Source organism: Helicoverpa zea, chromosome 31, assembly GCF_022581195.2.
Source record: "Helicoverpa zea isolate HzStark_Cry1AcR chromosome 31, ilHelZeax1.1, whole genome shotgun sequence".
Taxonomy (NCBI): domain Eukaryota; kingdom Metazoa; phylum Arthropoda; class Insecta; order Lepidoptera; family Noctuidae; genus Helicoverpa; species Helicoverpa zea.
In genome coordinates, this window is record NC_061482.1 from 5,446,605 (window position 1) to 5,472,750 (window position 26,146).

At 36.2% G+C, this 26,146-nt stretch overlaps 2 protein-coding genes across 2 annotated transcripts in view; one reads left to right on the forward strand and one right to left on the reverse strand.

The window, feature by feature from the left end:
* LOC124644942 (protein bric-a-brac 1-like) overlaps positions 1–26,146 on the forward strand; it is a 274,319-nt gene that overhangs the window by 14,811 nt on the left and 233,362 nt on the right. The window contains exons 2-4 of the mRNA XM_047184639.1: positions 7,779–7,842; positions 7,948–8,018; positions 13,624–13,829. The gene's annotated coding sequence lies outside the window, so the exon portion shown is untranslated. The remainder of the gene's footprint in view (positions 1–7,778; positions 7,843–7,947; positions 8,019–13,623; positions 13,830–26,146) is intronic.
* Positions 2,937–4,250, reverse strand: LOC124645220. Its single transcript, XM_047185004.1, has one exon. It carries the CDS (start codon positions 4,248–4,250, stop codon positions 3,021–3,023), a length of 1,230 nt encoding a protein of 409 aa, XP_047040960.1. The 3' UTR covers positions 2,937–3,020.

A 26,146-nucleotide genomic window follows, 5' to 3' on the forward strand; every position in this document is an offset into this window, starting at 1 on the left:
GAAACAATTAAACTATTATGCACTAATGTTAAATTCATACTAAAATTTCTAGCAATTTTTCTGTGTCTCCGTAATTAAGTTCCGCCAAATATTCTGATAGAGTAGTATTACATATTTTATAATTTAAATTATAGATCTTAAGTAATTTGTTTAGCTTGTTATATAGGTAGGGTCCTAAAAACACGTAGAATCTATTTGCAAAAACACGTTTGGTTTGCGTCTTCATACAAACGAAGTCTTTTCTCCTCTTATCTGAAGGTGTTCGGTCATAAGGAAGTTCAGTGTGTTGATGCAATACTATGTTTAGAATGGCTAACTGTCGCACTGTTAGTACCTTACATGCCGCGTAAAGCTGTTGAGTGGGAAATCTAAAAGGACGAAAGGTAGCGACCTTTAAGATTGCTCTTTGAGCACGTTCTAAAGGCAATAAAATTGTTTTTGCAGCGCCACCCCATGAAGTTATACAGTACGTAATAATGGATTGACACAAAGCTAAATAGACCTGTCTAATTAATTTAAAATCGGCTATATCACGTAAATTCTTAAAAACATAGATTAATTTGCGTACTCGCGTACACAGTAAATCGATATGTTTACGGAAATTTAGATTTGTGTCAATCGTCACGCCGAGGTATTTCATATGATCAGCTTTAGCTAAAGTGTAACAAGTGCATGCGTTGTCAGCGTATGTTCTACAATTATGTGCAATAATGTTGAAGTTAGTAAGCGGAATGTTATTATTTCTAATCGTAAATAAAATATGTTTTGTTTTATCTAAATTTAACGTTAAAAGATTGTTATAAAGCCAGTTAGAAACCATATTAAAACCATTCTGGGCATGATTATAAACCTCCGATCGTGATTTCGCTGAGAACAGTAGAGCCGTGTCATCGGCGTATGATAGGATGACACCATTTTTGAGTGGCAAGCTGCAGAGGTCATTTATATAGATTAGGAACAAACTGGGGCCCAAGATGCTTCCTTGCGGAATTCCGTAATCAGTATTTTTTTGTTCAGGACTTATGAATTGACCAATTTTCACACATTGATATCGACCGCTAAGGTAATTAGCAAAAAGTTGAAGTTGTGTACCTCGTATTCCAATGTTTTCCAGCTTCTGTAATAATATAGAACAAGAAATGGTATCAAATGCCTTAGCAAGGTCTAAAAAGATCACGAGAGTGGGCATGCCATTATCTATATTCGTACTAATATAATTGGTCAATCGGTGGACTGCTTGGCTAGTTGATCTTTTGGGCCTAAAACCGAATTGACTGTCTGCAAGCAATTTGTTGTCTTCGAGGTACTTTATCAATCGTGTGTTTATGATCTTTTCTAAAATTTTTGAGAGACCTGTTAGGACTGAAATGGGTCTATAGTTATTAACAGATTGCTTGTCTCCAGATTTAAATACGGGGGTGACTACTGCTTTTTTAAGTAATTCCGGGAATACACCTTTTGATAAACATAACTGAAAAATATATGTTAATGGAGGGGCAAATACATGTTTAAAACGTTTAAGTATGTGATTAGGGATGTTATCCCAGCCGATAGCACATGCATCCTTAAGCTCGGTTATACAGCGTAATACCTCATTAACGTCGGTATCTAACAAAACAAAAGATTTTAGCGAAGGTGTTGTTACAGTTGAAGTTTGGTGAGGGCGACTAGTATTCAAAATTTTGTCTGATAAGTTTTTACCAACGTTAACGAAATAATTATTGATTTTGTTCATTGCTTCGGATGTATTGCTCTCGGGTGATAGTAAATCAAGCGGGGGTTCAGATTTTGTTAGTCTAAAAGTGTTAGTTTTTATGAATTTCCACACAAGCTTACTATTTTTACCTGCCTTTTGCAACTCACTCTGATCATATTGCTTTTTAATTTTTTTCAAGAGATTGTTACAGAAGTTTCTGTATCTTTTATATGAAACCGAGAGAATTTCATTGTCAGGTGCAAGCTTCGATTTTAAGAGTAATTTGTCTCTGTGTCTTATACATCTAACGAGTCCCGGTGTGATCCAAGGTTTAATGCTTTGATATTTTCTAGGAATTGTTTTAGTGAAAGTGTTTTTATTTATTGCATGTTGTAGCGACTGTATAAAGTACTTTAAAGAAATATTTGCGTCGTTTGAATTATAAACTGGGTCAAAATTTATTTCGCGTATGTCATTCTCAAGGTTTCTCATGTTTACTTTAGTAAAGCTGCGCAGGCAGTTTTTTCTCGGTGCTAATATTTGCAATGTTAGTAAAACAGCTTGGTGGTCCGTAAGTGACGAGTTAGTGACAAAAGTGAGGGTTGGTTTCTTGGATTTTATAATGATATGATCTAAACATGAGCCGGATTGGTGCGTAGAATGGTAATGAGCGGGTAAAAGTCCATGAAACGCACAAATATTTAAATAGTTATGAGCATGGGTATTGGTTTTCCCGGAAGCAATATTAATGTTTATGTCACCAACAAGTATAATATTCTTAAATGATGATATTTTATTTAAATTCATATTGAGCGAGTCTAAAAAACTATCAATATTTTGAGAAGGGGGTCTGTATATTGACATTACTACTGTGTCTGGAATAATTTTAATCAATAAGCAGTTGCTGTCCTGGAAAATAGGTTCTTCTACCACTGTTTTCAAATCGTTTTTTATGTACACTACCAAACCATCATTTTGGTTGATGTTTCTTGCAGTTTTATGAGAATAAAACCCTTCAAGCGGCGGTAAATTTACTGTTTGTTTCGACAACCAGCATTCTGTTAGAATGATGATATCACAACTAACGTCAAGGTTCTGTAGCAAGACTTCAAAACCATTAAAGTTTCTGTTAATGCTACGGATGTTTTGTGTAAGTAGCGTTAAAGTTTCCTCTCCAACAGGAATCAGATTTTTGCACTCCTCAACATTACAGATTTTAACGTCAGACACAGAGAAACTGTCTAAATCACAATTTAGTTGATTTATCATTTAAAAAATATCCTACTGCTAAAGTGCTTACTTATTAGTTTAAACGGTGACGCTCTTAGGCGCCTTCATAATCAATTGAGTTTATGTATCTGTCTTCTGCATATTTGCGGGCCGGGCAACTTACATCACCAGTGGGATGATCAGAATTCCTTTTGAATCTTTTACACGTCGCGCATTGTGAGGGAGCAGCTTTATTTCCACATTCCTTGGAGGAGTGACCGGCTTCTCCGCAGTGGTTACATGTAGGACTAGTTTCTCGGCAAAACTTGGCTGCGTGTCCAAACTGCTGACAGTTGAAGCACCTGGTGACTATCGTGAAGTCCTTCACAGGGCATGAAGTCCAGTTAATGAAAATTCGGCCTTGATTTATCAGCATTTTTCTAATGCTAGCGGGTACTTCCAGTATGTAGTTACATGTAGGAAGGTTTTTCTTACCTGATCTATGGCTCAATTTTATGGTATTTTGAAAGGACTCACGATTAGTTTCCGGCACCTTATCAGAGATGTTTTGTTCGTATATACAATCAAAAACTTCCTTTTCGGTGAGGGCCACGGGGACACCAATAATAGCAATTCTGGGCCGACGTTTGGCTGGTTCTTCAACTGTGAGACCCGATGAAACTAGTTGCTCTGATTTCTTCAGTTTATCAATGTCGCCTTTACTGTCTGTGCTAATAATGATACCCCCATTTCTGACTTTTCTCAGACCACGGACATGCAGCTTTAGTTCTTCCGGGGAGATGATTTTTTGTAGAAGAGTTTTGGTATCGTCGCTTGTTTTGGTCTTATCTGAAGGATATATAGCAACAGTACTCAGATTTGCTGGGCGAATAAAGTTAGCGCTACCTTTTTTCACCATGCTGGCATATGTGGTCTCTGGTTTCAGTTTTGTTTCAACGACCTCTTTAAACTGTTGAAGAGAGTCCGAAACGTTCTGGTGTGCCTGTAAGTGCTGGATGGTGCTGTATGCCTGGATGGTTTTCTGCTTTAAAGATTGGTATAAGACGGCCATCTGAGATGTCCCCTTTGATACCCTCCGGCAAAGGTTGGATACTCGGAGCTTCTGCTCAGAGTTCATTTTTCCCTCCGAAACTATAGCACACACTTCGTCCAGGATTGTATCTATGGATACCATCCATGTCTGAATATCAGGCGTGGAGATGACTTCCTTCGGTAATTCATTCTCCTTGGATGATGGAGGACTTGGTTCTTTGTTTGGGGTCGGCGGTGGGCTTCGCTGTACTAGCTGACTCCGGCCAAAAGGACTAGATCCTGGCTGAGACATATCTAACACGAGCACAATTTAATTGTTTACAAGGTTTAGTTCATCTTGCACAATAGGCTAGTTGGTAGTTACCTAATCACTCGCGACACACTTATACAAATACCTGACAGCGCAGATAATCTTTATGAAATTAATGGCAATTATTTAATTAATTAACATTTTATAAATACGATACAAAAAACACGTCTGCTTAGTTAGTCAGTTATATATTAATTTTATGTTCCATGATAATGTTTTCCTTTAATACCTACGTACCTACATGGCAGAGGTATTTGGAATGCAGTTTAACAGGGTGCAATTCCCTCGACTGCATACATGTAGCATACCTACTAGCGTTTTCTATATGGCCCCATTGAAAGGAAACACTTAACATTGATTAAAATATTTCTGTACTTCTTTACCTAGCTAATTATTGTGAGGTTCTAGTTGAAAACATTCTTTTTAGATTCAAATATGAATACCTACATGACTTTTCAAGCTATGATAAGCACTCGTAGGTTCTAGGTTGATCGGTTAAAGCTTAAGCAACGCTTGCCACGACAAAAGTAGGTACCTTAAATTGTGGTTCACGGCTGCCATTTGTATCTTTGGAAGAAAGAAATTGCTATGTTGTGAAGTTAAAGCCAAAAAGTCTGAACCACTCCTACCATGTATCATGTTGTATCAGGTTGCCCTTGTGAATGTGTCGTAAGAGAAGCACTTGCTACATGTGCACTTGCAATTAAAATCATCATCGGTAAGTTGTAAGACTTTAGGGGGACCCCAACCGCGATTGGGACAGGGTCAGCCGTCGACCGGGCAGTCTTTAGATTTGATATTTTTCGTTAATAGACCGTACATAACATATTACGCATAAGCTCACGTCTCAAGGGTAATATGGGCTGCACAAGCCGTTAAAAAAGTAAAAGCCAGGTTAAATATCATATCAGTTGCGCCTAGACATGGTGCAGATTAGATTTCCGGTTGATTGGCGAACGCAGCAGCTGCCAAACATTGTACAATCGATAGCCGGTACTAATTAAACATTGTTCAGCTCAAATTGGAAACCTGCTTGAAACTGTACAATGTACATACTTGTGTCGTATGAGCGCGTGTGGCCCGGCTTGATTTACACCTATCATTTGTATTTCATAAATGTATCGGGGTCTGCGCAGGGATGTTCAAACATCAGGCGCACTGTTTGAGTAAGATAGCGCTATGAGCGCCCTGTATATAGCCATCCCATTTTAGTAAAGAAACTTAGTTTTCACACATCAATGCCTGCAAATAGAAGTGTACCTACATGACTGAAAGGTATATTGCAAAAAATCGGGTGAAGTTTTGATTAGTACAGTTTATTTCGATTTTCTTCATGTCCGGCATTATCGGATAAACAAAAACGCCTTTTGTAACGATAGTTGAACTGTTTTGGTTCTTGCTTTTGATTTTGGACCTGCATTTGTCACTCTCTTTCATAAATACGAGTATGTTCTTATCTACGTCAGAAACAGGAATAATACAGAAGTAGGTCACTACTTTTTATATTCCTATGTATAACAGCACCTTTAAAGCCATGTATTCACTGGGAAACAATATTTCAGATACACAGTTTCTGAAACATCACGTAGATGTTTACAGCAACAATGTTTCGGAAACTCTGCCGACCACATCGTCCACAGAAACAAAATTATATGTTTCTGAAACAAATAATTTTGTTTCAGAAGCACGTAGATCTTGTTTCTGAAACAGTGTTTATAAACAATTGTTTCTCAGTGAATACATGGCTTTAATAGGATTACAGGATTATTTTATATTGGCGCAATCTCTTTAAATCAGTTTTTTCTTTCTATATTTTTTTATCGTGCTGCATTGATATGTCCGCTTAATTAGATGCGATAACATCTGTCATAAAATTAACCTGGAAACTCATTGTGTCTTATTTAGATCGAAACAGTTAGGTACCTGTATTTGTATATAATTAAAAGATGTGTTACAACCCTACTTGTCTGTGATTGTGCGAGAGGTACAGACATGCACATTTTGTCAGAATTATTTCGTTTTGATTGATTGATTGAGATTTGAATGTAACATTTGATGTTAGTTTCTCCAATTTAATGCAATAAAGGTCAGAATCAGAATCTTATAAGAATTCATCATGACTTTCTGTATTCAGAATGCACGGCACTAGTTGATCTAATAATCACACAAACTTATTATCGTAAGGTAACCTCAGGCGTTCAATTACGATCCCACCCGATACAACTTTATAAGCAACTAACCGTTTTCCGTGGTTTCATCCGCGTCTATTGGGAACTACTGCTCGTACAGGGATAAAATATAGACATGTTCCTCGGGAAGAGTGTAGCTTTCCAATAGTGAAAGAGTTTTAGAAATCGCTTCAATAGTTTCGGAGCCTTTAGGGTACAAACACACAAACAAACTAAACAATGTTTCCTCTTCATTATATGTATTACTTAGAAGATGTGCCCATTCCATATACATACCACATGAAATAGAAGCTTTTCACATTTAGTACCTAAATAGGTATTATGGGCGTAAGAGGGACCAGTAAAACTTGCGAGGCACGGTACTAGAAGGGCGTAACCGCCTTGCAATATCCGCGCGGAAGGATGCCAGACCTCCCTAGTAACTGTGAATTAACGTTCTAGGATAATTATTTCGCTCAATAACGCTGTGTATGTACAAACCTATGTATTTTTTTTGTCTAGGTATACAGTACCTATAAGTACATGTTTATTTTTATTTTGAAACTTATTTTTCGGTGTTTTTTTCTCATTACTTTTCGTATTCAAAATATTATCCTCAACTTTTATTCGGTACCTCAGTTTGGAGATAGAAACAACAATGTAATTCAATGACTATGTATTTAAGTCTTAGGTCTATTTAAATATATGTCTACAATATGTACAAGATGCACTGTAGATACATCGATACATCACAATCCAATATCTGTTTATTAAAGTATAGGAGGCCCGAGAAAATTAAATAATCTTCCCCACGAAAATAAATTGCAATAAGGCGAAAACCGCCGTCGTCAAGTGTAAAGTATTTTAAATTACATCAGTTTACTAACAACCAATAGGATGACGGGGAGCGTGGAGCGCGTGGTGCCCCACCAATAGGATACGAGGATTTGAATTTGGAATTTTACGCCATAAAGCGCGGGTACTGTCAGTAATTGTTTGGTATCGAGTGGCCTTGGGGTGAATCATATTGCTGAGAACATTGCAAGTTTTGTTTATTTATTTACTAGAGTCTAGTCTGATCCGTGCTGTACGTATAATTGCCGGGGAGTACTTTTATAGGAACTTTATAAATCAGCTCTATGTGAGATGTTTCATCCGACCACGCTATATGAAGAGAAGAAGCTCGGATTTCAGCTAGCGGGGCAGAAAGATTCGACTTAATTGTCAATAAATATTTACAAATGATACCTAGCTACATGTCTTTGGTATATAATGGATACATTTAAAAAGTATTATCTTTTAATTAAATGATGGCTTTATCCTTTTATCTTGTTTGTTACAGATTTTGATGACAATTAGGTGCTTTGCTTTTGAGACACAATCTTCATAAGTTGGTCAAAATTTATGTAAGTACTCGTATATAATTCGTTCTGAATGAAAATAAAATGAATATCCGAACTGCTTATTAAAAAGTACCTAGTTTTTGGTATAATTTTGTTATTGTGTTGCAGATTACCAGTACGGGGTTTTTCGGCGGTTTCTATTCGGATAACGGGTGATATTATCAAACAATTTTATTGTGGTAAGTGTACCCATAAACAATTTTAAAATATTTTTTCAGGCGTGATTGCGAAAGTACTTACTAAAGTTTTCAATGCTTTCAGCAGTAAATCAATTCACTTTATAGATAGAAAATACATTGAAAAGATTTACGGTTAGAAATATAGAAAACTCGTACAGAGAAAACACTATTTCCTGTTCAAAGCCGGGGCTGACGGTCACAGTACAAAATAAAAATATTTAAGATAGAACTATAAAACTCAAATTGAAAGTGCATCCTACCTGACGTTCGTTTAATATCTTATCTCTTCGTAGACTGGAGTCAAACTGTCTCTAACATAACACAAAGCGAGACATGAGCCCTAAGGACTTTTCAATTTCCGTTATATATCTTCGCTTATAATATTGAGTTGCCTGAATTACTTCCCTCGTCTCCTTACTTCCTCTATATTCCTGTCTCTATCAGCGACATCTGGTGGCTGTAGATAAAAAAGGACTGAAGTATTCTGCCTATTGCGCAAAATTTTGCACCTGATTGGTTTAAACGTTTGTTCTACAAAAGATTTATTGTCGAACAAAGTGTAGGAAATGTTTGAGATTTTTATCAACAATATTTTGTCCTACATTTCTGCTCTTAGATCTAAAAGATCTCTTTCTTAAGTTTGAGAATCAAGAAAGAGGTGTCTTAGATCGCAGCTTTCGAGATGTTAAGAAGTCAATGTGCATGAAAAACTTTGAATAAGTTTGTCCACTTATTCACCACAATTTTAAGTTGGTACGATAGAGCATAGTTGTAAAAGTACAAATATAATTAAAAAGAACAAATAGGAAGCGACCAGTATTTTATTCCACGTTAAACATTCATAACTTATATGACCGCATCAAAAACAAAGTGAAATCATTAAGTTGCGAGTAGGAGAGCTCGTAAAGTGTAGGACAAGCAAATATTTAACAATCCTAATGATAGTTAGGGCGCGCGGTACAATAAATTAATACTTTATAGGCTTTAGTCGTACGTTGAACGTGCGTCATAGGCACTCCCAACTTTTACTTGTATTTTTTTTTGTTTAGTTTCTTTTCATTTTGCAAATCTTTTTTTCTAAATTCGGATTAGTATGGAATTTTAGAAGCCAGATGACAGAACAATTTTGTTCCTTTAAGATAGACTCAAAATTATTGAGTTTTCGTGACCTACACGATCTCTTATTTTGAACTGATTTCCACTTATATATTAAATTGTAAATTATTGATATATTAATTCAGTGAAATACCTACTTCAAATAGTAGTAAAAGCGAACTATTGAAAACTAAAAACCATACAGGCAATTGTGTTAAATGACTATCCCTAATTCCCATAGCATATAAAACCAAACTAACTTTTTTCAATTTATTGTTTTTATAAGTTCTTCTACATCGATTTCTTTAGCTATTCCTATCTTACAGTCTAGTGGTTACGTTATTTATCATACAGTTACAAAATTCCCAAAAACGCCGCAAACACGAAGATCGGCATGTCTAAATTAAAATTCATTGTCCAATATCGAGGCAATCGCATTAATACCAACAATATGAAGGACTATCCGCCTCTAGCCAGTTGATTTGCGCCTAGTTCAATTATCTAGTGTATGTACGCAATGTCGGACGGCCTGCAATATTAACCCTCATGGTTCTGCGATAGAGAAATCTTTAACGGAACAACAGCCACACAATAAATATGATACTGCACTCTAATTGCATTATTTGGATGTAATGATGAGTATTCTGTTAATGTTGCCGTGAGTTGTACCATTTAGCTGTAACGATGGTTGAAACATTTTTAGTTGTCAAATCCGAGTTTTGATCAGTGGGCGGTAGGTATACTGCTGGTTGTGTTTTGTTACTGTTATAGATAAATGGTGTTAGTTACCCTTAGTATAGCATAATAAGACGTAGAAATGACTAAGTACATCATTTAACATGAATTCGCCAAAAGACATGCTGCCCCAACCATAATTTTTGGAGACTTTGCGATGTCTTCAGCGTTCTGCGTTTGTGAAATAATGTCAGATAGAAGAGTCTGGAAAAGAAGACATGTTGCAGACCCTAAATAATACTAGGATAGGGCAGGAGGATGATGATGTTTTATTTGTATCGAAAATAGTTGATAATGCTGATCTGAGATTTATTAATTCATTTTTCAGTTTTATAAGTCTTATCAGTCTTATAAGTGTCTATTTATGAAAAAAAAAGTTTTTGTTTATGTGGTTAAAGTAGTCATGCAAACTAGAATTTTTAAGGCCTCTGATATTAAATCGTTTCAGTTAAGCTCTCGACATTACACACTTTGTCAAAACATCACGTACATATCTTGAAGTGACGTCGTATCCTTATTTATATTCTTTATTGCACACTTAACAATACATAATAAAATAATAAAGACAGTTTCCTTCATTATACATTTGATAAAAAAATACAACTAAAAAAAAGAATCCAACACCATTTAGTGCACACCAATCAGTGGTGCCCAACGTTTAAACTAATCTATTATAGTCTTTACCCTCAAATGCATTGTACTATTGTCATCCTTACGTCACGCGTGCCTTTGCGAACTCTCCTACCAACTTAACTGCGGTACAAAAACAAACAATTATAGACTGTATTCGTATCACGTTATGGGTGTTCTCGTGTGTGAGTTTAGCGTGGTAATATTGACAAGACAGGTAGTAGGGCCCGCACACGTTCGCCTCTCACGAGTCGTGGAGCAAATCACGACACTCCGTGTTAGGAATAACAATGGGGTGACCATACCCCGCACGAATTGATTCAGTACTTCAATTGTCTAGGTTTTCACATATTTGTCATTATTTTAATGTGACATGTTACTACGAATAACGGTGAATTGTAATGACACTTCATGGAAATCAATTTTTATAAATGAAGGCTGGTTGCATTATTTTTTTAATATAATGAAATGAGTATGTATCTTGTTATCTGAATTTCCATAGGTTATTGGCTCATTGTTAAGTTATTTCTTGTTATTTAACTATTATTAAAAATAAGGTTTTATTTACAAAAAATATGTACATATTTCTTATCGTTAGAATCTAAACGTAAAATTAAATAATTTTTATTTCAACTACATAGAAGTAAATCCAATTTACAACCAAATCGATATCTATGTTTTCACTGATTGAAACTAAGGTCTCAAATAAGTAAGTTCTTAGTTTTCGGATAACTATGAACTTACTTATTTGTGATAAAAATGGATTTTCCCATCAGAGCCTACCCGTTTTTTCCGCTAACCACATTCAGGCTGTATTGTAGACATAACCAATGGGCTACTAGTTGTGTATCTACAGAAATCATGCACTAATTGCATAGTTGCTGTAAAACTTCAAGAAGTCACTTTATGAAAAAATCCTAGAAAAGTATTGTTTTTGGAAGCGTGTGTAACGGTTCGTCAAAGTGACTTTTTACCCAAAGACACGAAATATAAAGTACAAGCAATTACTTGCGCTACACTTTTTTCGGTAAAAACAAGAAAATAGAATCTACAATTGTGATCGTTAGGCTACTCTTATTCGCTTTGTGCTGTCGGGTAAAAATAGCCAAAATGGAAGCTTTAAAAGTCGGTTTGAAACTATTCGGTTTTCGTGGAAGTACTGCAAAGGCTAACAGGCGATTTTTTTGCGATTCTGCGAATAAAAGTTGTTTGAATATCGTAAAAATATTATAAAAAACATGAAATCCGAATGCACAAAGTGGATAGAAACAAGTTGAACAATCGCAGTTGGGTGATTAATGAAAAGCTTTTGGTCAAAATAGTGATACAAAGGTACAAACCCACATACATGGCCTGTTAATACATTAACGTCTGCGTGACGCAGTGAGATAAAAGATTTTCCATTATCAATCCTTCCTATGCCGCTGCATATAAGACGGTATAGTAATCTGTGTCTCGAGTATGTCTCAGAATATAATGCGATGCATAAATGATGTAGGTCAAGGGCAGTCAATACTCAAAGTCTAAATAAAAATACCGGTTAAACGCAGGAAGTTTTCAATAATCCCGATAGCGCACTCTGTCAGTGGCAAGCGTGATATTGTGCTGGAGGGTAGGGCCGGCAGGCTCTCAAGTGGAGCTCCCCGAGAGATTACTATGGACCCTATATAGGCCACTACTTGTGGGTAAATATGATACAGATAATGTAATCCAGCTGCACTCGCTAGGGCTGAAAGATACGACAGCCTATAGCTTTACTTGACTACTTTTAAAACCTATTTTGAAGGCCGGTATCCCATGGACTTTAAATGCAATAGGAATTCGACTTGATTTTAATTCGTTTTCGATTCGAGCGATTCGTTAATTTTAATTCATAAATTTTCAAGAAAACTATTTAAAAAAAATGTGTGGACTTGTGTTTTTTTTATGATGACGAGAGAACACTAGCGAGTTAATAAATCATTCAAATAGTTTCCGTTACGCATACCCAGATCTAAACTTGACAAAGCAATAAACAACAAATTTTAATGTCTTATATAAAATCGATTACCTAAGAAAACTGATTTTATTTTAAAACCTCGTGTCACACAGGCACCTGAGAGCGTCGTTTTTAATCGGATTACATAGTGATCATCCGGATTGACAGGCTAGTTGTAGTGACGGGGCTACCCCACCGGTCGTCTTGACCGTCCGACACGGGAATTCGATTAGGTTGCGTAGGCGACGTAATTGGGGGACCCGCCGCACCTACAAGCCGCTTCCGAATTGAACGTCTCACCAGCGCCGCACTCGCTATAAATCTAACTATATGCAGACTTAAACCCTTGCCTGAGTATCAACTTCGTCTTGCTCTAAGAGGTTTTGTAGATGCACCGGGATAGCTATTGAATTGATTGTGTAGCTGAGAAACTACTTACTACAGACCAAGAAAATGATTTTGACAGATTATTGTATTCCTTTTGTAAGAATATAATAACAAATATATTCAGATCGCCGGGGAAAGTAAAACAGTCTTGCCGCACTTCAAATATGTAGCAACATTATTTTGCAGAAATTTCGAAATATGTATCAATATGGGGATCGCTGATCCATCAGAGAATGTATTTTCGACAAATATTCAAACCACAGCTGTTCAAATGTAAACTTCTAGCATCCATTGTTGGGGGATAGAAGGGATTTTCTTCCACGTTAGGGTTAGAACTTGTATGGGAAATGTCTATAATCGGATTGTGAAATAGTTCGCAACTACTATAGCATTTGGATAATATTAAACATTACCATACCTTTGCATTGTATTTTGATCAAATTCGCCGAAACATGTAGTTATTTAAGGATTTTTGTGGAAGGTACTACCTACACGATTTACAAGCGACTAGTAGTTTTCCGCGGTTTCACCTGCGTTCTTGGAGAACTTTTTCCCGTAACCTGCTGTAAAATATAGCCCAAATTACCAAGGCTATTATAGTCTAGCTTCAGAACAGTGAAAGAACTTTTCAAATCGGTTCAAGTTTCGGGACTGTTAGCAAAAACAAACAAACAGACACAAACATGTTTCCTCTTTATTCTTGTCTGCACCGGGGAACGGATTATTTATGCTAAGTACCTGCCCCTGGAAACATAAAATCAATTGAAACTTTTTGTGCAGGTTATAACCAAGATGCGTGGTGGTCAAACTGAGGATAGCTGATCGCGGTGGACGGAGAAGGAGGGAGTCAGCGAGGAAGTTCGACGAGCGGCTCGACGGGCAGGTTCGACGAGCAGTTCGGCGAGCAGTTGGAGCAACAGGAGTGGAACGTGCTACATAGTTATCAGTCCACCGCCACGCATTCATGTAGTGTTTGTAAAAAATAGGTGAGTTCCTGGTTTGGCAGTTTCTTTTTTTCATTTTAGAATTAGTAGTTGATTAGTAGTAGTTTGTTGATATTTTTAACCATGTAGGAAGGACTTGCATTTTAAAAAGCATGCTTTGGATAGATCGTGTAAAAGTTTTGTTGCACTAAGTATCTAGACTTTTGAAAAGCATGCTTTGAGTAGGACCTCTAGTTTTGTGCATGTTGTGGTCTAAAGCCTACTTGAGTAAAACTTATGCTTTATGCAGTTCTGGATTATTACTTATTATAACTATACCTATGTATACTCTGAACTTTAAGCAGAGATTTACTCAGCAAGTCTCGTAGCAAGCAGCTGCAATCAAATTCATGTTAATCATGTACCTATAACAATAATGTTAGAAAGCTCTCTTATATTTATATATTTATTTTGAACCCCGAATAACTGAAACTTTACCAACTTAACTTTAAGTCTTACCTACAAGATTTTCCGTCGCAGAAGGGTGATACTCGTAGAATGTAGTTTAAGGAACACTTATTTGAGTGTAATTACAATATTCGTCACGTTACCAAATGTAACCCACATTTACCCTATTCTGCTAATCTGCATCGGTTTGAAGCTCATTGGTATCTACTTATAGATTCTTTGCTGGTCTGCGAGTAAGTCCCCGCTCGCTGGTCGCATTAATTCATGACGGATGGCGGCGGACATGCAGTGTAGTGTCCTAACATTACATGAACAATGATCTATGATAAGCGATATTCCCAATATTTTCCGTATTTATTTATTATTAGCCTTTTAAGCCTATGTTGAGGAAAACTTTTTGTTGAAGTTTCATAGTTCTTATTGCAATTGAGTTTTCGTATTCAATAAACAGGGATCAAAATACGTTTATATTCTCTTCTTCTAATATACTCATTCGTAAGCTTGACCGGCTTTATGTATTTACTTGCACATACGCTTTCTCCGAACTTTATCACCTTCGGGTCACAGACCGACTTACAAACAAACATATAAAAAGGCTTTCGCATCCATATTATTAGATAAACTGCATTATTATGGCAACTATCTTGTTATTCAAAGGTTGTTGATCAGGTAAGACATGTTCCAACAACTTTTTTATTATTTTAATATCAGATACAATGTTTGCAATCGTACAATCTTTATCGACAAGACTTGTTATCCTACAAAGTTATTTTAAGTATAATTACTTGTTTTAAAGTTATTCACACACATGCATGAATACTACTTTGTTGAAATGAAAAGTTCATTTTTATAGATTGCCATATGCAAGCCTTCGTGTACTTTTTTGTGGATTAAAAGACCGACATCATAAAATAACTGTTTTTAAATATTCATCGGGAGTCTATTTGGAGGATTACAAATAAATTGGTTTTTAATTCAGATTATATTGCATTCGTTTAAATTCTGACAAATTGGCGAGGGGGAAACCGAGACCACATAGTGGAGGTTTTCCCGTCCAACCGTCTAAGCTCATGGTTAGACAGCATTTGGACATCCGAACTCACGACTCCATGCAGTTTCTTGACACATTACAGCACAAGACGTCTTACTATTTAGTTTCCCCATATTTCGTAAATCCGGTGTCATGTCCAATCGTTCTGATGTCCTTGCAGGCAGCCCCTGCACGTTCATTATTAATTCTAACTGTGCCGCCGTCCGTTCTCGCATATGAATCAGAGATTTTAGATCATCCGTCAATCGTGGCCGCACTTAATTGATGATATTAATTGCCAAATTTGTACCGTATTATCTATTTAGGTATGTGCGGATTTTCATTCTCATTATTACGTCATGATTTGCATGTTAGTCATCAAAATACTTTGCGATTAATGGTGTAGGTATTTCTATTTAATCTATTTATCTATGTCTTTCAATTTCTAATTGCAAAATATTGGATAGATAGGTTATATAAATCCGAAGTTAAGTGGTCTATTGTTTGGACAGGTTTATGGTTTCATAAAAGTTAGCAATATTTGCTGGTAATGCTTATAAATATATTTATCCTCCGAATGAGCCATTAATTTACAGATTTCTATGATATTTAACAGCCATAAGTGTTAAAGCAAAATTATTAAGAGCTTCATTTCAAAAACTACTAATAACTTTGATCAGGATGTCGATAAGATTGCTTACCGTATATTAACTGCACATTACTTGGTTTTACTCCTTGAGCCCTCAAGTCAATTACAAGTATATTATGGATACCGTTATCTGTAGGTACTAATATAATATAGAGGAAAAATGTTTTTGTAGGTTTGTTTGTACCCTTAACGCTTTTAAAAGCCACACTATTTTCGAGTAGAAAGCCTAAATTTATCCTGGTACGGTCAGAAGTTCCTCCGGGATGCTAGTGAAACCGCGTGAAAAGAGGCTAGTATATAACAAAGAGGAAGCTTTTTTGTGTTAATTTGTAACCTAAAGACTCCGAAACAATAGAACCGATTTGAAAAAAATCTTTTGCTATTGGAAAGATAGAGCTATCATAAAGTAACATACAACTGAATACGCGAAGGAATTCCCCGGGACGCGGACGAAACCGCGTAAAACCGCTAGACTTAGCTATATTGATGGGAAAATCAAACTTTCCATATTTCCTTGCAATCCTTACATGACTACTAAATAGTGAAAAGCCTTACATTTTCTAGAACCCATTAATTATTAATATTGTAAGTAGCATGAACTGTCAATGACTTGGATTGATTCGCATACCTACCTGTGTGACGAGAATCATATGCTTATTCACATGTCGATCATATTTATAATTAAACAACTGATTATTACGATTTTACCTACAGGCTTAGATTATTTCAAAATGTTTATCAAGAGGAATTTGTAAGTTTGTAAGTAGAGGGAAACTCCCGAACTTTTTATTTGGTGGGAAATCATCAAATGACCCCTCTCGCTGTGGTTGCAGCGTGAGGGAGTGTCATACGCTTACTGACTAAAACCCACCATGTTCCTTATTAAGCCTTTATGTACCAGGGCCGCGGTAACTCTTTCGATGAATCTAGCAGCCTAGTATCCTGAACTGGGAACGGATTAAAAAAAAAAAAATACCGATTGGAATCTCTTTTAAAAACATAGTATAAAACAAAGTCACTTTTTCTGTCCCAATATCCGCTTAAATCTTTAAAAATACGCAACGGATTTTGATCAAATTTTTTTTAACATATAGAGTGATTGAAGAGGAAGGTTTATACATATAGTAACATCCATTAAATAGAGGAAAAATACTGTTATCCCGTGCGAAGCCTAATAAAACATTCAATCTATTCTCATAGCAAGTTCTCCTTTCTTATCAATTTCATAGCAAGTATTCTTTATCTCTAGAAGACTGAACATCAGACATAATAATTTGCGAAATGCATCACAGAATCTTGCGTCCACATTGGATGTGTGTGTAACCAATACGTATACATCAAGGATGTGTTTGTGTGTGTGTGAGAGTGGTGTACGAGGTAGTGTTTATTGACTGTCTGGACGACTGTTGTTCTATTAATAAATATCTAATCCACTACTTCTGTTTCGTCTTTGGTTTAATCGTAAAGATTTAGCTTTATTTGAAGCATTTTTGATAATCATTATTATTGTTGTTTTGAAGATAGAGTGTAACTATGTAAAACTCAGATCCAATCCTTTGTTTGGGAAAAGGGTCACTTTTATAAAACAAAAAAAATGTAAACAATACCGCTAGTTTGGTTGAGATTTATAAAATACTAGCTTCCCGCCCGCGGTTTCACCCGCGTCCCGAGATAACTGCTTCCCATAGACGGATGGTGTCAAAAACTATCCTACGTCATTCTTCCGGGTTTAACCAATCTCCCCTCTAATTTTTAGCTTAAACGGTTCAGTCATTCTTGAGTTATAAAATGTGTAACTAACACGACTTTTTTTTATTTATATAGATTTCCTTCAAATATTTCCCGAGCGGAAAATGCGCTAGTGTGAAAGCGCTGCCAGTATAAGTTCGTATCACATTACGAAGTTTGATATTGAGTTACAATATAGTAAGGGCTGTAATTGACGATTTATTATATGCAAATCTTGGTTTTACTAAGCTACTGTGACGTCACTAAACCGTGCGGTCCCACCAATTTGTGACACGTTCAATGCACAAAATTGAATTAAATATGCAGAGTACCCGTGTCCAGGGCGGAGGGCCCTAGACTCGAACTTTAGGACCAATTTCGTGAGACGTTGAAGAGTGGTTCACTTAATTTTAACTTACCTCAAATGCCCTCTTATTAGCCTACTCTTAATAGGCTGCATAGGTATACTGTTGGTAGACTTTGGCTCATTACATATTAAGAGGAAAGCCTGAGACCAATATACACAAAGCTATATAGGATCATGAGCTATATAGGATTATGTACAAACAGGTCAACTGAATTGTAACCCATTTGGTAAATAAATCGGCACGTTTAATAAATACATTTAAGTATTACGTTTAATAAATACGTAATACGTTTAATAAATAAATTTAAGTCCTTCCTTATAACTACAAAGACACTATGTAACTTTATACTATTAAGACTAATTATCGCACTCGGAGCCACAAGATACAAGCTGCGCTTAGTTTGTGGCTCAACGGCAATGTCAGAGCTATGTAAGGTTGTTTAAGAACGTAAAGTCAACAAAGATCAACACTTACGATATCCCAAGTTTTGTATAAAGCGCGGTTATACTGACGCGCTTAAAAAAACTAAGCTTATTTACGTGCGTAAATAGACTACTCTAAAACCGCCCTAGGATCTTAACAGAGTTGAAGAATGCAAAACATCACGTACCTATTTAAATAATAAAAAAAACATAAAAGAACATCCTCCTTTTTGAGAAGTCGGTTAATACAAGAAACAATGAAAATGTTCGCTAACGCAGATCTTGTATCTGTATTTCAGTGAAAAATAAGTGGTAGCTCATGACCAGTCACGAGCCAAATTAGCTGACAGTACATACCGTCACAGGTATCACAAATTGATGGCTGTCCACCAAACCGGCTGTCAGATGCCAGGAATTCCCATTCGGCACATGAACAAATAGAGTCCCAAGTTCTTGAGAGCATTTAATTTACGATAATCACGGACATAGACCGGACATATTACGCTTTATCTATGACTGTTTCCTATTTCCCTTTGTATTTCGCATTGCTGGTGAAATAGACAGTGTGGAAGCTATTACGTATACACTAATTTGATCAATTGGTCCCGGACTAGGAGCGCTTTAGCGGCAAATGTCGATGTCGGCTAAATGTTCGTAATCTGCATGCGGGTTACCTTTTTATTTAATAGTGTCAATTATAGCTCTGTTTATTATTAGGAACGCGTTAATACAATTTTTATATAGATATAGATTAAGATTTTAACATAAAAATCGTTACAAAAAAGTGATATTTACCATCTCTTATTCATTCCGATGGCTCTAAGTTACTGATAATATCCTATGTTATAATTTAATAAATTAATTTAAAAATTGCTACACTTAGTCAGACTGCTGCGGTGTATTTAGCAAAACTAGCGAATCCAGGTAAACAATAAGATTGATACACATCGACACATTAAAACCAATGCAACGTATAATACGCCATCAGCGCCCCCTACTATCACAAATGGTCATTAACGGTCACACCGTCAAGTGCATCATAGTCACCATAAAGCAGAGAAATACAGAGTTACGACGCAAGTAACATCGCTAAACACGCTGCGGATGAACTAAAGAGAAATTATAATCCGTCCGTCACATAACTACGGGTTAACTTTAATTAACTACCACCATTATTAATAATATGCTGTCTCGTACGTACAGTTCATGAAAAAAGTGCTCGAACACAACAGCGTTAGAATAGAATGAATTGTGCCAAAAGAGATGCTGATTTTGAAAAAGGAACAGCAAAGCGACTATGTCGAATATTTATAGGGACTTTTTTGTCAATCTCAAAATAGTTTTTTTAATAGATACCTGTGAAGTGAGCGATTAATGCAGATGCATCGCATGCGACTCGTAGACTACAAAGCTTTATTGTCGAATAGTTTTACATAGAAAATTCAAATGAAATGTTTGGCTCACTGGACTTTCCACTGCGTTAGACAGAATGTAGGTAACTCTACAATGACTTTGATACGCAAAATAAAGTTAATAGCCCTCGAAATTCCGAAAAAGTTAGTCGGGCAGACAAAAAGTGTTTGAATATAGCTTTACTATTTTAAAGGAAGACTTTAGATTTATCTATTTTTATACGACACGGGCTTTTTAAAAGTCACGAAATCAGATATAAGTAAAAATATATTTGTCGCGCCAGACGCATAGACAGACGTTCGATTGATCGGTCGTTTTTTTTCAACAATATTGTTCGAAATCCTAAAACTGGATTCACTGTCGAACTTTTTGATTAACTTTGTCATGCCTGTAGTGTATATTTGTGACTTTAGTGAAGGACAAAATGGAGAGGCTCACTCTGCAGACTAAGCAGTCGGCCGATAGTTGTCAACTTTTTTTTGAAAAAATACAGAATTTCGACCAAAGTTTTCACTCAGTCTTTTACCGGCTAAATACCTGATATTGGTAATGTGCGTAATACTATCCATATTCATACTGGTTCACAAGCCCGAACAAACAATCGGCCGACTAAAAGTTTGCAGTATGCAAGGGTACTCTAAATCTACAGGTACTCTCTGCCCGTTTGGCGGGGAAACAGCGGGAACTGTTGGGAAACGGGCGGGATTCACCGGGAGATTTTGTTAGACTGCGGAAGTGAAGGAGATTTGAACTCAATAAAAGCTCGGATGCTTTCGTTTATGGGAGACGAATTGTGGGAGTTTTCGTCGCTAAACCAACCTTGTGAGATGTTTTATATAAGACATTATATTTGTATGTATAAAGTCGGTATGTTTGCATATGGTTATATTTTAGGTATCTGGACTAGCAGTTTTTTTTGTTTATAATAATTCCCTGCTTCTTAAACTAGGCAGTTCTCATAATAAAACTGGAAATATAAATAATAAAGGGTACTTACTTTTTTTTTTTTTTTTTTTTTTTTTCAATAACATAGTTTTTATTTACAAATAAAAATCAGGAGGAGTTTTTTGATGCAATTTTTTAAATATTTTTATTTATAGTAAGTGTTTATATTAGGTAATAAGTTAGTTGTATGTTGTATATATATTTATTATTAAGTTATAAAAAGTTATTTGTAAATAATAAATAGGTAAGTCAAACACTTTTGTCCGCAACTGTATTCTTGTAATTGCTCGTACGTATTAATTGTTATGTATATTTACAGATGCACTCATATAGTATAAAATTATAGACAATTGAATTATAACTTCTTTCCGTGACTATGTAATTGTGTGTATACCTATGTCCGGTGTGTGATCACTGTCCTTTAATCAGTACCGGTACATTGTACCTCACATACATGCATTGTTTTGATTACATACGCGCGGCACTCATTAGATAATTCCTCTAGTCTCACGGTTACGTGATTAAAAAAATCGTTTTCAGAGAAATACGCACCGGGTTTGTTATTTAGTTATACTATAGTTCGGCCATTCAGAGAATGCGTTCCTGACAGTTCGCGATTGAACTGACGACGTAACTTTGCAATGGCGTTGCAGTTACGATAAAAATATTTTTGCTGGTTGTTTACCGTTTTAACAATTGAGGAGCATTAAAACAACATTATTATATCAATAATCAATGAATGTAGTTACGTCGTCAGTTCAATCGCGACGTGTCAGGAACGCATTCTCTGAATGGCCGAACTATAACATAACGTGTAATTATAATTTTCCAATCGATTTTCATACATTATGCTTTCGTTCAGGTTGATGCTTACAATTGAAATGTTGTATTTAATTACCGTCATGGACATCATACACGATTTCTTTTGGCCTTGTCACAGAAATACATGAAAATATTTTTTAAGAGAACTTTAGTTCGGAGTTCTTTCAGAGGTCGTTCCATTACAAAAAGGTCTACCACCAAAAAGTCGTGTTTACAAGGCAACAGATATCCGCAATTCAGCTGTTCACAGCCAGACTTCCCTCGTCATGTCTGGCAACGCAAAAATGAACGACAGAGTTCCGCCACACGCGTGTGTCGCCGCTACATCACGCGAACTTTAGTCTACGACAAAAGTTACAAACGCTGTAGGGCCTGTCGGGTCGTGAATGGTGAACTTTATTAGTTTTATTTTGACCGCGAGTAGGGCTTTTTTTTCAATTAATAGGTTACCTATTTGTGTCCTCCTTAATTTTTAAGCAAATTATTAAGTAGTTTCTCAGCTAAAAAAACTAATATTTCACAGCCAATGTGGGTCTTTTTCAGTCTCTCAGTTCTCTTTTATCTATAAGGCACTGTAGGCAGTTGGTCAGGCCGATCGATACTGACTGTTTTTTTTTTTGGTCTAACGCACTACCTCCTTTTTTGCCAGCGCCGAGGGCCCTTTATTCTCTGCATCCCAGAGAGGAAACTGTGTAGGTTTTCCTGCCACCACTTCCTGGGTTGGCTTCTAGAGTCAAGGTCGCCTACCATGTAGGTTTCATATATATTTTTAAAGTTTTCTTTTTACGAAATGGGGTGTTTAAAACACGCTTTTGTGGTCAAGATTAAGTGGAAGGTAACTGTGAAGGTTTTTCTGCAAGCACTTCCTGGGTACTCCTAGAGCCAAGGTCCATTACCATAGAGGTTTCATCAAAATTTTTAACAAGTTTATTTTATTAAGTGGGGTGTATAAAACACACTTGGCGAAAAGATATGATGATCTACTACAAAAATAACCAAAATTGAATTCATATACCTACAGATGCATTAACGTAGACGGTACGAGACGTCTAATAAATAATGAACAAGCACTAACTAATAAAGGCCGGCACTACTTACCTATGTATCGATCACTTCGATATTTCGCGCGTCACAGAGTACCAATTAGTAATATTAACATCGAGGGAGGGAAGAGCAAGTCTCATACGCAATGCGCTTAATTAACTTAACGGCTAATTAAAAATGATTTTAATTAGTAAATTATTCAACTGCATTGGTCTGATTTTTCGTATACAGATCGCGATTTATTCAGTCGGAACGAGTTGATTTGATTTTGAGCAGTTTAGGATGATTGATTTTTATCTTTTTTATGAGTGTAGGTTGTTTGGTTAAGATCTTTTTTGTTTTTTATTATTAGCTATGAAAAGTGTGACTGTAAATCCTGGTATCAAAGAAGTGATATCAAATATCGTAAACGAAGGCAATTATTCCAGCACTAATCTGCAGGAACCGAATACAATAACCTTACTCATATTATAAACTAGCCGTTTTCCCGCGGTTTCACCCGCGTCCCGTGAGAGCTACTGCCCGCACCGGGATAAAATATAGCCTATGTTACTCGCAGATAATATCACTTTCTAATGGTGAAAGAATATTTAAAATCGGTCCAGTAGTTTTTGAGTTTATCTATTACAACCAAACAAACAAACAAACAAACAAAGTTTTCCTCTTTATAATATTAGTATAGATGCGAAACTGTCTATCAGTCTGTCATGCTAACAAATTAAAACTACTAAACCGATTTAATTGAAGGGTACACAGATAATCTAGCTTGGGCCTGACTAAGGGCATACATAGGCTACGTTTTCTCCGGGTGCGGGAAGTAAGCAATTCGTTCGGGACGCGGATGGAACCGTGGGGGATGTATGTGGAGAAAAATAGAATCCTAGAATCAGATGGGTAAGATTTCAAATAAACATCAATTAAGAGTTTTTTATTTGACGTTTTAATGAAGTTGGGTTATTAAAAGTTTAATAGTTTATGCTTAATTTTGCCGTGAAGATATGACTCGTTTGTAGCAATTATCTTAATAACTTTATAACAGCGTTAAGTAGTTTCATTAACCGAAGGTTCTAGCAAGTGTGCGATTGCAAGAGACCTAATAATGACAACCAAATCCTAAGTTGACTTGGCTTATAAAACTGCAATGTGCAACGAATTATGTACGTTAGAGGATTTTGTATATTCATTGTACCGAACCCTCGGTGCGATAGCCCGATTTGCACTTAACTGGTTTTGTTCCTTTGAAGGTCCAGTTCTCAAAAAAAAAACATAATTATCGATAAACCGTTAAAATAATCACAGGTCTAAATATTAATATTTTGTTACTGATTTCAAAAAGAAAGCAAGTTGTCATTTCGGATGAGGTTCGTTTCGATGTAAAAAAAGCCTAAGTAAGTACAGAAAAAATAACCATCTTCCCCTATTTTTAGAAAACCCTAAAACTAAAAAGACAGCTTTATTAAAAGTTCAATTTCACGCGTTTCAGTTAGTAATAACTAAACTATTAAGTTTTATAACATTATAAAACGAGGTGCAGAGTGGTGTCCGGCACTTAACTGGTTTACAGGTTCCAATCAATATTTAATGTTATTTGCTAAAATTTTGTCTATTATATTTTGACGACTTACAGAAAATTGCCTGCGCTAACGGACCTACCTATACTTAAATATAGGTATGATAAATATAAGAAGTTGTAAGTTGTGGCTACATATCACGGATCACGCATGACTAGTTTCTATACAAGTAAATAATAATTTCTATACAACATATTAAGAGTAGATTTAAAATGGTCTAGATATCTATACCTCAACGTAGGTATGACACATTAAATTACTTGTATCTACATGTCACGGAACATGCATGATCTCTAAGCACTAGTTTCTATATACGTAGGTATTTGAACAGTGTATTAAGAGCAGATTTAAAATGGGACATACAACAGTGCAGTGTCGGTGTGTTCGCAAAAATACAGTGAACTCACGAGCTGTCGATGCATTACATAAGTTTTTTTACCTCCGTACAATAGATGCAGGATTCGGTCCTAGGTCGCCATGTCAAGAGCCGTAATTGGCCATCCTGTTAGGGTGTTTGAAAAACTCGCGCGCCGCATTTTCTTTTCTCCGCTTTAAAGTGCTTGTATGTACCTGTACTGCAGTATTTTGCCACTGACTTTACCGGCTCAAAGTGCTACGAGCCAAGTACAAAATATTATTTTATCGTCATTCTTTTCTTGCAAAAGGTTCTGCGGTTAAACCAATGAACCTGCAAACTCGTCCCAGTTAAATTTTGAAAGGAATATGTTGGCACTACATACCTACGCAAGTTATACGTCCACCAGACTGTTAAAAGAAAGAGGGAAATGATGTCCTATATTTGCTAAGGTTTTAGACATAAAATTAATGCAAAAAAATATCAATTAATCATTGCCGGCAAGTAGTATAATGACAGGCTTTGTCCCCACTGTCCACGGCCTTCCGCGAATTGCACACATGAGGTACTTTATGCCTAATCAGTTTTAGCGAAACTGATTGCACCTCATTAATCGTTTAACTGCAACTTTCCCTGCTAACTAGAACGTCCTGGGTGCGCTTTGCACTCCTAGTAACTATCGTTTCGTGCACACTAAAATGCCAATGGCTTTCGATATAACATTAAAAATTTCGAACTAATCAACAATTGAGGTGCTATTTTCAAATAAAGACTGCGTGTTTCACTCCAGTAATTACTGAGGGGGTGGCGGGGGCTTGGTGGGGAGAAAGGGGGTGTATTGCGAAGTGAAAGCGAAGCAATAGTGGTAGGTGGCGCCCTCAGCGATTTATTGTTTTTAATAATAACGTGAACTCGTAACAAAGAGAATAAAAGTCGGCGGTGCGCCGCGGTGGTTCCACAGAGTAGAGCGCATTTTCGCCTTGGATGCGGTATTTAACGATAGTATTTAAATATTTGGAATGTTCCTATTCCTTGATACCCAGTACCGGGAACATTAAATACAGCAACCCTTAGAGTAAACATTTCAAATCTACCATCCACGTTGCAATCTCATAACTGTTGTAATTACGGATCCATGGGATCTCCTGTCCGAGTAACTGCTTAGATCTTGTCTCATATCCAGATTACGTTTGAGCAATGCCTCATGGGACGCTGAAATATCAATTTGGTTAGCTTGATCAATCTCATGCTCGTATGCAATATTGACTACTAAACTAACAAAGCAGGTCACGCATTGATAAAGCATTTAAACTGGATCAATTTTAATGCTAAAGGTTCAGGTCAAGTTTAGAAGTAAGATTTGGTGTAGAGACCCAAAAACATACTAATTAAATCCGAACTATAACTACCCTTCCCGATATTCTATCTATCTGTTGATTTGCTAACTAGAGATAGAATTTTGACATAAGCTCCATAGAAGTAATGTCAAATTCAGAACGGCTGTAAAGGAACCAGTCTGAAAGATATAATACTTAAGAATTAAACTTAATCAGCCTTACTACAAA

Excerpts from the sequence above, each read along its gene's own strand:
- LOC124645220 (XM_047185004.1), bottom strand. The coding sequence starts at position 4,250 with ATGTCTCAGCCAGGATCTAGTCCTTTTGGCCGGAGTCAGCTAGTACAG.